Source organism: Leopardus geoffroyi, chromosome D1 (genome assembly GCF_018350155.1).
Source record: "Leopardus geoffroyi isolate Oge1 chromosome D1, O.geoffroyi_Oge1_pat1.0, whole genome shotgun sequence".
Taxonomy (NCBI): Eukaryota; Metazoa; Chordata; class Mammalia; order Carnivora; family Felidae; genus Leopardus; species Leopardus geoffroyi.
Genome location: NC_059329.1, coordinates 109,366,511 through 109,382,000, shown reverse-complemented (window position 1 = coordinate 109,382,000; position 15,490 = coordinate 109,366,511). Strand labels below are relative to the sequence as shown.

The 15,490-nt window shown below is 42.5% G+C and overlaps 1 protein-coding gene across 2 annotated transcripts in view; it reads right to left on the bottom strand.

Moving 5' to 3' along the window:
* PACS1 (phosphofurin acidic cluster sorting protein 1) overlaps positions 1-15,490 on the bottom strand; it is a 156,200-nt gene that overhangs the window by 22,569 nt on the left and 118,141 nt on the right. For both annotated transcript variants that reach the window (XM_045486830.1, XM_045486831.1), the window contains exons 3-7: positions 8,922-9,011; positions 8,105-8,230; positions 2,557-2,701; positions 2,187-2,278; positions 2,010-2,090 (exon numbers count right to left, since the gene is read on the bottom strand). In XM_045486830.1, coding sequence (XP_045342786.1) covers positions 2,010-2,090; positions 2,187-2,278; positions 2,557-2,701; positions 8,105-8,230; positions 8,922-9,011 — 534 coding nt within the window. The remainder of the gene's footprint in view (positions 1-2,009; positions 2,091-2,186; positions 2,279-2,556; positions 2,702-8,104; positions 8,231-8,921; positions 9,012-15,490) is intronic.

Sequence of the window (15,490 nt, the reverse complement as noted above, 5' to 3'; positions counted from 1 at the left end):
CCTTTCTTATCTCAATGTCTCAAACTCCAGGCACAGTGATGAGCTTGGGGTCTTAAGTACTTCCTGACTGAATGATAGACTTGCCATCTGGGGACGGAAGAGACTAACTTGCAAGTAAGGCTGAGCCAGGCCTTCAAGAAAAAGCAGGGGCTCCAAAGGTAGAAAGGGCATCCACAGCAGAGAAAAAACAAACAAACAGCAAGTCAATTAGTGTGTCTAGAACAAAGTATTCTTGGTAGGGAGAGAAGAATGCATGTGTACAAAAGGAGACAGAAACTAAAGAACTGTTACTAAGTCTCTGGTAATCTGACTGGAAAGTGCCTGGAGCTAAAAAAAAAAAATAAAAACAAAGAACAACCTTTGAGGTAGAGGCTATTAATAGGAGCACTGAACTCTGGTCATATAACAGGGTAAAGCTGGTTCATAGGAGACCACAGGGAGAGGGGATTTATAAAGCTCCAGGAGGCATCCTATGGGAAGAAAGTAGGACCTCTCTTTGGTTACAGAGCAGGAAAAAGAAAAACTTAACAGAAGGAGCTACAACACAGAGTGATCCTCCAGTCTCTTCCCATTGTGAGTACAACGATACAAGATGTCTAAGGCTCTGGGGACATGCCTTATCCAGGTCATTTTGGAGTGCCAATCAAGGATTAGATACCTGAGGACAATGAAGCAGTTCTCACACTCTCTAGTCATTATTCAACGGGGGAAATCAAGACCATAGTCTTGAGGATTTACATTTAAGCCCAATGATACCTCAGGAGGCATGGAGATGACAGTGTTGTTTCATGGTGAATGCCAGGTTTAGATACAACACATCTGAAAGGTCTGGCCTACATTTAGTTCATTCCTGAAGGTGATAGGAATCTCTGTTCTTGGGGTCCCTAGGCTAGCTCTGTACTAGAGAATCAGGATGTGTCAGGAAAAATGAAACTGAGTTTCTAACACTTTGACTCTCCCACACTTTAGCACAGGAACTCCAGAATCAGTCAAAGTTAACTTAGACCAAGAAACAGACTCTTAACTATAGCTATAGAACAAACTGCTGGTTACCAGTGGGAAGGTGGGTGGGGGATGGCTGAAATAGGTGAAGGGGATTAAGAGTACACTTATCATGATGAACTCTGAGTAATTTAGAGAATTGTTGAATTACCATGCTGTACACCTGAAACTAATATAACAGTATGTTAACTATACTGGAAATTAAATTAAATTAAAAAAAACCACCAAGGTTAACCTAGAAATCCAGGTATTAAGTGTCTCAGTCCAGGACTCTTAATTTCACCAAAATAGTGACTCTTGAGGAATCTTATGTAGGAGACACAATTCAAAGGCATTTGGCCTCTAAGGTTATGGATCCATTAAGGATCCAAATATATCCAATGTATATATATCCAGTGTGTGTGTGTGTGTGTGTGTGTGTGTGTGTGTGTGTGTGTGAGAGAGAGAGAGAGAGAGAGAGAGAGAGAGAGAGAGAGAGAGAATATCTGTATCTATATGTCTGTATCTCTCCAACTATATCCAATGGAATTAGACCTTACCAATTGCTTACAGTTCTAAGCACTAGCTTATTATTTCTGGGTTAAAATGATTAAAAATTTGATACCCCTAGAGAAGACTGGGTCTGTCTATGTGGTAGGCAGGACATAATTTGAAGTAACCTCCTTGAGAGGGAACATGGGGTGTCTGAGGTGTTCTGCTTCTCGATAAAGCATTTTCTGCTCTAAAGTCTAAAACAGGGTTTCTCAACCTATTTTCTATCCTGACATAACCTGAAAAATATAACACACTCCCATAAGTAACACTGCTTCTCTACAACAGTGACTTTTAATTAGGTAGTGGTGGGGGTGGGGGAGGAGGAGGAGGAGATAGAGGGGTACACCAGAACCTTCAGGGAATGGCCATGTGCAAATTTTTAAAAAGACTCCAGGAGGTTTCAATATACCACTCTCATCCTACCTCCAAATTGAAAATCTCAGGTAAACATTCCCCAGACCTTCGAGGCTCACCCTTGTGATGGCAGAGGTTGAGGTTAGTTTCCTCCGGGTCTTCTTTACTTTCCGTAGATCCTCATCTTCATAAAACAGGTCCTAAGTGGGTAAAGGCATGGAATGAAGTTAGGAAACCCCAGGAGGGTCTGGAATTATTTCTCGAGACACTACATGTGAGGGGCCGTGGAAAGTTACCTGCCCGTGCAATGGATCATCACTGCCTTCCTGTTCTGATGAGAAACTCTCCTCCTCTTCCTCAGAATAATTGTCAATATCAGGAGAACGATCTGGAAAGAGACACCTTAGTAAGACAACCTTGAAGTGTGAAGATCTGGCCTAAGAGAATTTGGTTGGCTGGAATCAGGGCTCTCGTCAGGCGGAAATAGGTCTGGGGGAGAGGCGAGGGCCACAGCCATGGTAAGCCATGTTTTATTTTGAGGGATCTCTAAACTTCTCTTTCACAAGAACATTTTAGGCCCCATCAAGTTCAGCTTTCCCAGGATGGGGAACAGGTGATGGGCTTGTTCTTGACCCACAGGGCCTCCAGATACCACATACATCTTACCAGACAGCTTGGATTTGATTCCTTCATGGTCAATGGGCTGGCTGGACAGAGAGTAGATCTTTATTTCTGCCACAGGCACAGAGACATCCTTCACGTTACTGTGCAGGCCAAGCACCAGAGCGCCTTCATTAGGGTGCTGCATCACCTGAGACCACAGGGCAGTAATGCAAATGCCTTACTAGGGGAGGTGAGTTGTCCATTTTGATAAATCCAAATGGATGTGCAAGCTGATGGGAACGACATTCTGCTAATACATTTTCTTTCTCACTATCTTTCAAATCCAGGCCTACTTTTCTCCCATTGCCTTCAAACTCTTACTTGAAAATTATCTCCAGAAGTGCCAGTCACTGGTCAGGCCTTGTGCTTACAAGAAAATCGAGGCTCGAGCCTGAAAATGATGGCTAATCTCTGGGACTACATTTTAGTTTTAGTCCTTGACAGAGAACTAGTTCTCCAGGCTGGGGCTGGCCTGCAGATGGTGATCACCTGTGTCTGGCAATGGGAAAAACGATCTATAGTACCTGAGAAAACACAGGTGGGGAAATATGGCATCCATAATACTTCACTCCCCATAGTCCCTCATACTGATTCAAAACCTGAAGAGGAAAGATAGATGGGCTGCCACGATCTCATATATTCTATTTATTAAGGTCACAGAAACTTTCCTATTTAATGTACTAAAGCACAGACATAAGTTTTTTTTTTTTTTTTAAGTTTATTTATTTATTTTGAGAGAGAGAAAGAGTGAGTGAGCAGGGGAGGGGCAGAGAGAGAGGGAGAGAGAGAGAGAAAGAATCCCAAGCAGGCTTCATACCATCAGTACAGAGCCTGATGTGGGGCTCGAACTCATGAACTGTGAGATCATGACCTGAGCTGAAACCAAGGGCTGGGCGTTTAACTGACAGAGTCACCCAGACGCCCCCAGACCTAAGTTTTAAAACTGACTGTGGGCCAGCTACACAGGAGCTGGGAGCATGGCAGCCACAGAGCTCTGCACAGGGGGAAGACCTCTCCATGCCAGCCATGCAGTGTGTTTCATGAGAATGGAAGAATGGGAGGCCACTAGATCCTGACGTCATGCACGTCGTCAACTATTTCCAAACAGCAGGATTTCAGGAGCAAACTAGTGCTTTCTGGGAACAGGAAATTGATGGAAAATCCCTGCTACTGATGACAAGAGATGATGTACTGATAGGACTTCAGTTTTTTTTTTTTTTTTAAATTTTTTTTTTTCAGCGTTTATTTATTTTTGGGACAGAGAGAGACAGAGCATGAACAGGGGAGGGGCAGAGAGAGAGGGAGACACAGAATCGGAAACAGGCTCCAGGCTCTGAGCCATCAGCCCAGAGCCTGACGCGGGGCTCGAACTCCCGGACCGCGAGATCGTGACCTGGCTGAAGTCGGACGCTTAACCGACTGCGCCACCCAGGCGCCCCTGATAGGACTTCAGTTTTTAAAAGGGGAGCCTGGTCTCAAAATCTACCAGTATCGGGGTGCCTGGGTGGCTCAGTTGGTTGAGCGTCCGACTTCGGCTCAGGTCATGATCTTGCAGTCCGTGAGTTCGAGCCCCGCGTCGGGCTCTGTGCTGACAGCTCAGAGCCTGGAGCCTGTTTCAGATTCTGTGTCTTCTCTCTCTGACCCTCCCCCATTAATCCTCTGTCTCTCTCTCTCTCAAAAATAAATAAACGTTAAAAAAAAAATTAAAAAAAAATAAACAAGAAAATCTACCAGTATCATGTAAAACCTCTGCTGACAAAGCATTTAAAGAACAACTCTTCATAGTACAAACTGGGTTTTTTTGAGGTTTTTTAGACCTCAAAAAACATACTGACATAATTTAGTTTCATGTGATAAAACTTAAAAAAAAATATTTGTTTATTTTTTAGATAGAGCGTGAGTGGGGTAGAGGGACAGAGAGAGAGAGAGAGAGAGAGAGCAAGAATCTCAAACAGGCTCCATGCTCAGTGAGGAGACTGATGCGGGCCTTGATCCCACGACCCCGGGATCTGGCCTGAGCCGAAATCAAGAGTTGGACGCTCAACTGACTGAGCCACCCAGGCACCCCTCATGTGATGAAACTTTGTAAACAGAATACATACATGTGTAGATGTGAAGAATTTCAGTCAAATGAAATGTCTTGGGCAAACTAGGCAATCCATCAGCTGACCTGAATTCAACCAGGAGGAACAAGGATAACTTGTGGACAGGATGGTTTTCCTTGTGGAGCTTGTCAAAGAGAGTCATCTTTGACATGACTGGACCTCCCTCCCCACTAAAGGGATTTTCTTCACAGACTGCTTTTCCAAAATCTTTGAAAAAGTATTGAATTGAATGATCTTTTGGTTTCAGATGTAGGGAGATTAAAAACAAGAAAACTTGGAAAAGGGAAAAAGAGAGACTGCTGTCTCCCTTGAATTCCTCTTCTCCTTAGAGCTTGTATTATTTGGATGGAATTGTTGACACTACTTTTTATAGAGGCTCCTCCACTTGACCTTATTAAGGTTTTTTTTTTTTTTTAAAGCTCTTTTTAACATTTATTTATTTTTGAGAGACAGAGAGAGACAGAGCAGGAGTGGGGGAGGGTCAGAGACAGAGAGAGAGACACAGAATCTGAAACAGGCTCCAGGCTCTGAGCTGTCAGCACAGAGCCCGATGCGGGGCTTGAACTCACGAACCGCAAGATCATGACCTGAGCTGAAGTCGGACGCTCAACCGACGGAGCCACCCAGGTGCCCCAAGGTTTTGCTGGGCTATACTGTGATGTTTGAAATGAACATGCTTCATGGCCCCTACAGGTGGAACCTCTGAAAAGAGAAAATCTGTTGTGTCTTGGAGATATCCATCCATATTCAGCTTTTTTCACCGGGGATAATGGTATTTTCTGTATAGATTTACTCTCAAATTGGCTCTTTGTTTCCATGGAAGAAAACACTTTTTCACTTTATGGTTGGTATCTACACTAATTTTTTTCTGAAGGAATTAGCCAAAAGTTATAGATCCAAAAGCCTTGTTACTAGTATATTTATAAATATATATTCTTCATGATGGTGTATTATTTTTTTGATTGCTCCGATGCTTTGATTTTTGATTTGAGAACCTGTTTTTAAGAACTTGAAAAAGCAGTCTTGCTACATCTCTGTTCAGAGACATTTGTTTCAATCTCCATGTGTCAATGCCTTACTGAATTGGTGCTTTGTCGTTGCAATAAAGCACTGCTTCAGTTTAAAATAAATAATAAAAAAATAAAATGTGGCCCCCTTTTTTTCCCCTTTGTCAGGGTTAAGAGGATTTATCTGGCACATGAGGGAACTACACAAATGAGCAAACATATTGAAGATAATGGGAGCCTGCTTTCATCCTGCTGGAGGAGGGAATCAGAACAATGGACAGGGGAAAGGCAAGCATAAGCCCAATGGTGTTGGGTTGGAATTGATTGGAATGTGTGAGCTCATGATCAGACAGACAGACAGACAGGGAAACAGGTATGACATGTGTGTGGTGTGTATGTATGTATGTATGTATGAGAGCATAAGCACATATGCAGATACATTTCCTAGCTCTGTCTGTTCAGGGGGAGTAGAAGCAATGACACTCCAGCTGGGAAAATAACTCTTAATAGTCATGGAACCCATTTAGAAACCAATGGTTTCTAAATACTATTCTCCGCCAAAAGGAACCAGGACTCTTTGGAGAATCAGTTCACTCCAAGGCTGGGTCAGGGAAAGTACAAGATGCTATTTTGTACCAGAAAGTCAAGAAGTGTATAAAGAATGATGGCACATATCAAAAAAGATATAGGGACTAGCTTGGAGGGGTTCCCACTGGCCAAATCTGAGATAATTTAAGCATGAAAAAAAAAAAGATAGTAACAGATTGAACCCCACTGAAGCAAACAGGAATCCACAGGTCCATAACTAATACATATAAGTGAAATGATCAATAAATGGGAAGAAGAGAAAGCTCTGCCTTACAATAGAAAGTGAATTAATATATACAGCAGGAATGATGGGATTAGAAATTCACTGGCAAGCACCAAAGTAATAATTGATCCAGGCAAGAATCACTAATAGATGCTAAAACCAGTTGAAGATATGATGAGAAAAAAGGTTTGTTACACTGTCTCAAAACATCTCCCTATAAAATATTGTTTTAAATCGGGAAATACAAAAAAAAGTGTTAATTTAGGTTGGAAATCCTGGCAGACATCATCTTAACCAAGCAATAAAAGCTAACCTCGCCAGAAATGGAACAAATCGATGTGGAGCATTGCCTGTGTAGCACTTAGAAGAACACGGCATTACTTCTGTGGTAGTTCTGCCAAAAATGCATAAGCTGAATCTAATCTTCAGAAAACATCAGACAAACCCAAACTGAGGAACATTCAACGAGGTAACTAGCCTGTACTCTTTTTTTTTCCCTTCCTTCCTTCCTTCCTTCCCTTCCTTAAGTTTATTTATTGAGAGGGAGAGAGGATCTGAAGCGGGCTCTGTGCTGATGGCAGAGAGCCTGACGTGAGGCTCAAAGTCACGAGCCGTGAGATCGTGACCTGAGCTGAAGTCGGACACCCAACTGACTGAGCCACTCAGGTGCCTCTAGCCTGTACTCTTAAAAAAAGTCAAAGGAATGAAAGACCAGGAAAATCTGAGGGACTGCTGAAAATTGAAGGAGACTAAAAAGGCAAGACAATTAAATGAACACTATCCCAGATTAAATCCTGGGCCTGTAATGGATATTATCGAGACCCTTGGCACAATCTGAGCGGGGGCCGTGGGCTGGATGATGATCCTATATCCGTGTTGATGTCCTGACCTTTATGGCGGGCATGATGCTGACTACACAGGAGAGTATTCTTATTTTTAAGAAATTAACATAGTACGGCATTAACGTGTAGTAGGGCATCATGTCTGCAACTTACTCTCAGTGGTTCAGAAAAGAAAATAATATGCATAAATGTTTATATATAGAGAGAAAAATAAGGCAAATATGGTAATATGTTAGCACTGAAGAATCTGAGTGCAGGGTATATGGGCATTCTTTACACTACTCTTACAATTTTTCTGTAAGTTTGAATTTTCTTTGAAACTTAAAGAAAAACATTTTGTGAGGAAGAAATTACTTGGGATAAAAAGAACAATTACTGGGGCGCCTGGGGGGGCTCAGTCGGTTAAGCATCCGACTTCAGCTCAGGTCACGATCTCACAGTCCGTGAGTTTGAGCCCCCGCATCGGGTTCTGTGCTGACAGCTCAGAGCCTGGAGCCTGCTCCGGATTCTGTGCCTCCTTCTCTCTCTGCCCCTCCCCCATTCATGCTCTGTCTCTCTCTGTCTCAAAAATAAATAAAAACATTAAAAAAAAAAATTAAAAAAAAAAAAAAAAAAGAACAATTACTTGGGATATCCTGAATTTCCAAAAACAGAATTAACTTGTAAAATAAAATGAAACACCCAGCCACTAGGCTGGCAAAATCATTTGCTAGCAGGCTCAACTGGCTGGGCCTGGTGTGCCTCACAAACTCTCGGACTTAAAGACTGGAGACTGTGCCCCCTCACCTCTGCCATGTTGATAAGTCCCACAGCCAGGGTCTTATAGCCCAAGATGGTCCGGTTCTTGTAACGCTTTCTCCTTTGCAACATGATCTGTAGCTTGTTGGCATCTCGCTTCAGGAAATGAGGGTACTGCGAAGTACAAAAGAGTCAAGCATCGTTAATGAGCTCCTGGGCCCTTGGGTTCTGGTCCTGTTGGAGGATATGCAATCCTTCCATGCTTCACTATCTCCTGTCTGTACAAGGGGGCTGTGTGGGGGGAATCAGGGGTGAAGGAGACACCATTAAGTTGCCGCTGAGGCTTCGATTCTCCTTGGTGCCTGATTTCCATTCTGTAGCTCTGTGGTACACACGTGTTCAGAACTTTGCCTCTTTCTTTGCCAAGTGATCAAATGTTTTCTCCATATGCTTCAATTTGGGATCCTGAGATTGTGATGAGAGAGAGAGACATACTAAAGAGGCCTAAGGAGAAGGGAAGGAATTGAGATTACAACATGGGGGCAGAATGAGACTGAAGGGGACACACTCAGCTGGAGTGTGTGCCGCAGATTACTAAGGAGAGGTAACGGGGCTGAGCGAGATTGGGTGGGGGACCAACAGCCTTATCCAAGGAAAGGGAAAAAAAAACCTCGGGTCTCAGCATCCTCACTGTGGCTGGCTGAGTGACTGCTTCAGCCCTCCAGGCTAGCCACAGAAGCTCAATTCATTGGGTAACTTTCATTCATTGGGCTGTGGCTGCTCTGGGATAGAAAAATCTCCAGACTGCAGGACTACCTGGGGACTAGACTAGACATTAGTGACCTAAGATTCAGTAGCTTCTCACCTGAAGGGAGAAGGTTAATTGGAGTTCTGTTTCCACAAGTCCACTAGCTGGAAGGATGATCTCGTTGGAGCGAAGAATCCTTTTTGAACCCTGAAACCAAAAAAAAAAGAAAAAAAAAAAAAAGGTCAAATCTGTGTCATCAAAAATCAGACCAAAAGAAATACTAAGTTTGCAAACAACTTTTAAACTCTACAAACATTCTTACCAAATATTTTATCGGTTTTTACTATACTCATTAAAATCAAGCCATACCAGAAGTATGATTTTACATGTATTATGTTGTATGTTCATAAAAGATTTTCACATAAAAGTGGTTTATTTTTGGACGTGACTTTTCGAACATTCCCCAGAAGAGTCAGGCAGGTAGCAGCACCATGCTCACACCTCTGCCTCCCTTCTTCCTCGCAAATTGACACTTCACTTGCACTGTCTTGCCTTTTCACATGCTTTTTCCTTCTCTTCTTGGATGCTCATTTGTGCTTCTGCACACAGCTAAGGCACTCCCCTTTCAGGTCCCTGCTTAATGTTTTCCCAGGAACCTCTCCTTTCAGCTCCACCTCTTCCAGCCTAAGAATGGGTTAGATACCCCAGCATTTTTAGCTCTAAAGTTGGGCCAAACTATTCCTAAAGTGTAAAAAGAGATCAGCAGGAGGGCCTGAGGAATGCCAATAAATTTGTATAAATTACTTTTTCAAAAAAAATTGAGATTTAAAAACCGTGAAATGTCTAGATCTTGAACACACGGGATCAATGAGTTGATAAATGCATATACCTACGTAACCCACATCTGCCTCAAGATATGCAACATTTCCGGGGTGCCTGGGCGGCTCAGTCAGTTGAGTGTCTGACTCCTGATTTTGGCTCAGGTCATGATCCCAGGGTTGTGAGACTGAGCCCCATGTTGGGCTCTATGCTGAGCATGGATCCTGCTTGAGATTCTCTCGCTCCCTCTCTCTCTCTCTCTCTCTCTCCCCCCACTCCCTGGCTCATACTCTCTCTAAAATAAAATAAAAAATTAAAAAGAAAAAAGATGTACATTTCTATCACTCCAGAAAAACTCTGTGATCCTGCCCAGACAATCCTACACTGCTCTCTCAGAGGCAAGCACTGTTCTGACTTCTTTCACCATAGGTTAGTTTCACCGATTCTAACATTCCGTATAAATGGGGTCATATGGTATGCACTATTCTGGTTGGGCTTCTTCAAACATCATCTTTGAGGTTCATACAGGGTGTTGCGTATATTAGCAGTTCATTCCTTTTTATTGCCAAGTAGAATTCTATTCTACTGTTGCTGAACATTCACATTTGTGTTGCTTCTAGTTTTTGGCTACTATGGCCAAAGCTGCCATTCTTGTTAGAAGTCTTTATAGACATATGTGTTACTTTTTCTAGGGCAAACACCTAAGAAAGGAATTGATGGGTCTTAGGGTAGATGTATGCTTAACTTTATGAGAAACTGCCAGACCAGTTTCCAAAGTGTTGGTACCATTCCCACCCCAGCAGCAGTGTCTAAAAGCCCCAGTTGCTCCTTATCTTCACTAGCAGTTGGTGTGATCAGGTCTTGATTCATGGATTCTAATGGGTACGCACAGTGGAATATCACTGTGGTTACAATTTGCATTTCCCTGATGACTAATACTATTAAGCACATTTTCATTAGTTTATTGATCATTTAGAAATCTCCATGTAAATCTCTATGAGGTGCCTGGTCAAACATTTTCATCCAGGTTTTTTTTATCTTGTTTTTGAGTTGTAAGAGTTTTTTAATTTATACAAGTCACTTGTCAGACATATGTATTGTAAATTATTTTCTTGTCTATTCAGTTTATTAATGGTATCTTTGGATGAAGTATTTAATTTTGACCAAGTCTACTTTATTATTTAATGGTTAATGCATTCTGGCTCCTATCTAAAAGATCTTTGCCTACTCCAAGACTGTGAAGTTACTCTGCCATGTTGGAGCAGATATTCTGCTGCTTCCTTGTAGAAATTTTATAATTTTGGGGCACTGGGTGGCTCAGTGGGTTAAGCCTCTGACTTTGGCTCAGGTCATGATCTTGCAGTCCATGGGTTCGAGCCCTGTGTTGGGCTCTATGCTGACAGCTCAGAGCCTGTAATCTGCTTCAGATTCTGCATCCCCCTCTCTCTCTAACCCTCCTACACTCACACTCTGTCACTCTCTCTCAAAAATAAACATTAAAAATTAAAAAAAAAAAATTTTTAGGGGCGCCTGGGTGGCGCAGTTCAGCCAGGTCACGATCTCGCGGTCCGTGAGTTCGAGCCCCGCGTCAGGCTCTGGGCTGATGGCTCAGAGCCTGGAGCCTGTTTCCGATTCTGTGTCTCCCTCTCTCTCTGCCCCTCCCCCGTTCATGCTCTGTCTCTCTCTGTCCCAAAAATAAATTAAAAAAAAAAAACATTGAAAAAAAATTTTTTTTTAATTTTAGTTTTTATATTTAGGTTTCTTATCCATTTCTAATTATTTTTAATTAGACTGAGCCACCTAGGCGTCCCTCCATTTCTAATTTTTAAAAAATATTTTTATTTATTTTTGAGAGAGCGAGCGAGAGAGAGAGAGAGAGAGAGCATATGAGCTGTGCTGACAGCAGAGAGCCCAATGTGGAGCTAGAACTCGTGAACTGTGAGATCATGAGCTGAGCTCAGGTGGGGACACTTAACCAACTGAGCCACCCAAGCACTCCTGACTTTTGCTTTTACAAAATGCAAATTTTGCTTAATGCAGGAAGGAAAATCTAAATACAATATTTCAGAATGTTTTTGTAACTAGAATAGAATTGTAATTAGAATAGTTTTGTAACTAGAATACCAATTAAAATAACAAAGGAAATTCTGCCTTGTCTGTTAGAAAACACTTTTTGTAGTAACCGCTATTACAAACAAGAATCTTGACAAAGTTTTCACCTGAGTTCATTGATTTTTAAAATCTCTGTAAAATGAATCTCAGAAACGCTGAGAGAATTCAGAATGTGGCTCATATATAGTGGTGGTTTCAACAAAAGGTAGGAAACACTTGGCAATATTTAGAGATGTTTTTGGTTGTTATAACTGGGGTGGTATCTGTGTGTATGTGAGGTATTTCTAGAGCGTAGAAGTCAAGGTTGTTGCTGACCATCCTATGATGTACAGAGCAGACCCCACAACACAATGATCTGGCCCAAATGTCTAGAGTGCTGCTGCTGCTGAGAAACACTGTTCTAGCTGAAACCTCACCTCCACTGAGGACATGCTTCTTGGGTAGTTCTCTCAAACGGTGGCTGCTTTTCTCCTATAATGCGCACACTTGGCTTGGAGATGAGGAAGATGTCCTCCTTATTTTCATCACCAGCTCTAGAACATTATCCCTTCCACCTCGCCAAAAACCCTATTCTGAATTGATACCCTCAGTTCATATGACCCTCTATTCCCTGCTGTGGCTGGGATCTTTAACTGTAGTCATTTCTGCTTATTTCTTGATTTCAGCTCCTCACTCACTGTTCCTTTCCCCGGTACTATCTCAGCCATAACTCTCTATGGTTTCAATATATGCTCTTTCCAACATCTTGGCTGCCTCAATCTCATAATCCCTCTCTTTCAATGATCTTGTCCTCGCACTTGTCTTAGCTAATCACCCACATGATCACATGCTGAATCTTATCATTACCAATAATTACAAGCAATATCTAATCTCAGTTTCATGTACCCCACTCTCTGATTACACCTATCTTTTCAGCTCATTCTCTCTGGTTTGTCAACAATAATTCTTCTGCCAGGGCCTATGATCCAAAGATCCTTCCATTGTTTCAATTTTCCTCATGGCCCTGCTGTCCCTCTTTCCTCCTTACCCAGCTTAAATGCCACAGTCAATCTTTATAAATAAACATGTTCTTGCACACACTCTGTTGCTAGTCTGCCATAGTCATTTGGTAAATTACAACTCTGTTGAAGTCCAACTGCACTAGCTGAACATGCCCAGAAGGAATCATATAATCAGGCGGCCTGGTCTGTCTTTAATACATGTCCCCGAATCTGTAGTGGGCTGACAACACAGTCTGGCAATTACTCTGTATTTTCCCAAGTCTTTCCCCTTTTCTGCTCTGCTTGATGATGCATTTTTCCTCAAACCCCTAACACCTCCTAACCTCTCCTCACTTTAGTTGATAACCTTTATTCCTACTTAGCTGAGAAGATGGAAGCACTAGGAAAAGGGCTCCCACAACTCCCAGCACACTTACCTACTTAGCACATTTGTGCTCATGTCCCCTCCAACCTTCCTGTTACACAGATGGAGGCCCTACTCCCATCTAAAGTCAACCACTGCATTTGGGCACCAGAGCTCATCCCTCCTCACCTGCTCAGATGCTCTTCTACCCAGTCTTTCAGGTCCTACATAATCAACCTTCCTCTTTATTCTGGATCATTTCTATTAGCAAACATGTTGTTATCTCTCTGATCTTAAAACAAAACAACAACCCCAAAAAACCCTCTCTTGTCACCATGTGCCCTGCTGGCTACCAACCCCTATCTCGCCTTCCCTTAGCAAACTCAAGAGCTGTCTATTTTTGCTCTCCTGAAGTCCTCTGCTTTCATTTTTCTTGTAAATGCATTCCAGTCAACCTTCCTATCTCCACCATCCCACCAAAAATGCTACTGACAAGGTCTCAAATAACCTTCACTTTAAAGAACCTGATGACCCATTCTCATCTCCTTGGGCTTATCTGCGCCTTTTGATAGTCACTCTTGACTTCCAGCAACACTTCCTTCATCTGGCTTCCAGGATCCCATACTCTCTTTGATTTCCTCTTATCCTCTGGCTGCTCTCTCTTGGCTTCGATTTCCGGTCCTTCCTCTCCTCTCTGACTTCCTAATGCTGGAGTGCCTGGGGCCTTAATCCTTAGACTTGTTCTCTTCTCTGCAGTCACTCACTCCACTCCTAGTTATCTCATCCAATCTTAAGGTCTTAATTAAATATACTCTCCAAATTATCTCTCTATCCCAGACCTCTCTCCTGGATTCTAAACCCATATATTCAATTATCTATTCAACATCTCCTCCTGCATGTTTAATAGGCATCTCAGACATAACACGATAAGCTGAGTTTTGGATCTTTCCCTTGAACCTGCTTCAGCCAGTCTTCTCCATCTCACTTAATGGCATTTCCACCCGCTAGTTGTTTAGGGAAAACCTCTGGCAGGGTGCCTGCCTGGCTCATTCTGTAGAGCATGTCGTTCTTGATCTTGGGGTTGTGACTTCAAGCACCATGTTGGGTGCAGAGATTGCTTAAATAAACTTTAAAAAGAAAAGAAAACAATCCGGTGCTACCCTCATCTCTTGCCTCAACCACGGTTATGGCCTATTAACAAACTGGTCTTCCTGATTCCTCTTCCCTACCTACAATCTCTTCTCTATACAACAGCCACAGTGATCCCATCACTTCTTTGTTCAAAACCCTCCAATTCACACAGATCGAAAGCCAGAGACTTGGTAATTATCTGCACATATCCTGTTCCTCCCTTACTTCTTTTTTTTTTTTAAATGTTTATTTATTTTTGAGAGAGAGAGAGAGAGAGAGAGAGAGAGAGAGAGAGAGAGAGAGAACACAAGTGGTGGAGGGGAAGAGAAAGAGAGGATCCGACGTGGGCTCCATGCTGATTGCAGAGAGCCCGATGCAGGGCTCAAACTCACGAACCTTGAGATCATGACCTGAGCTGAAGTTGGACGCTTAACTGACTGAGCCACCCAAGCACCCCCACTATGCCTTACTTCTTTGACCTCACCTCCTTCTGCTTTTGTTCCTCTCCAGCCTCACTGGCCACCACTTCCTTCCTCTTGGTTCTGTCAGAAACATTCCTGCCTTAGGGCTTTGCTTTGCCTTTTCCCTCTGCCTAGAATGCTCTTTCTCCAGATATTGCATGGCTCCCTCCTTTCACCTTCAAAGTCTTTGCATAAATGTCATGTCTCAATGAGGCCTACGCTGACCACCCTAACTTCTCTCACCTCTGGCATGCTAGATCCCTTTATCTTATTTCCCCACAGGACATATCTCCTTCCAATAGCAACAGCCCTTATTATTTGAACTCTCACTATCCAAATATGTGCTATAAATACTTGTAAAACTTTCTATCCCAATTGCATTATCTGAATTGCAAACCTGTTAAAACCAATCTGTGTGTGCAGGTAACAGGACATAGAGTACAGGGCAGTCCCGGGATCACAGTGAGCACTGGTGCTTTCAAAGCATGGTGCACTACTCTTCTCATCTTTCTCATCCTTCTCCAAAGATTTGCTCTTCATGGGCCACAGTACTTGCTTCTTCCAGGGCCTAGGGCACTACCTACTTGGGTCCAATTTCAGAATTATCTTTAGTACCTTTACATATCATCTTTAAGCTATATAACAGTACATCTTCATTTGCAGTATAGAAGACAATTTATATCTGATACTACAATATCATTACTTATAGCACATAAAAATACCCATTAATGAGTATTATTACTGCATTAAAAATTAGGTTCCTGGTGTTTTTTTATTTTTTATTTGAGAGAGAGTGTGTGTGAGTGGGGGAGAGGGGCA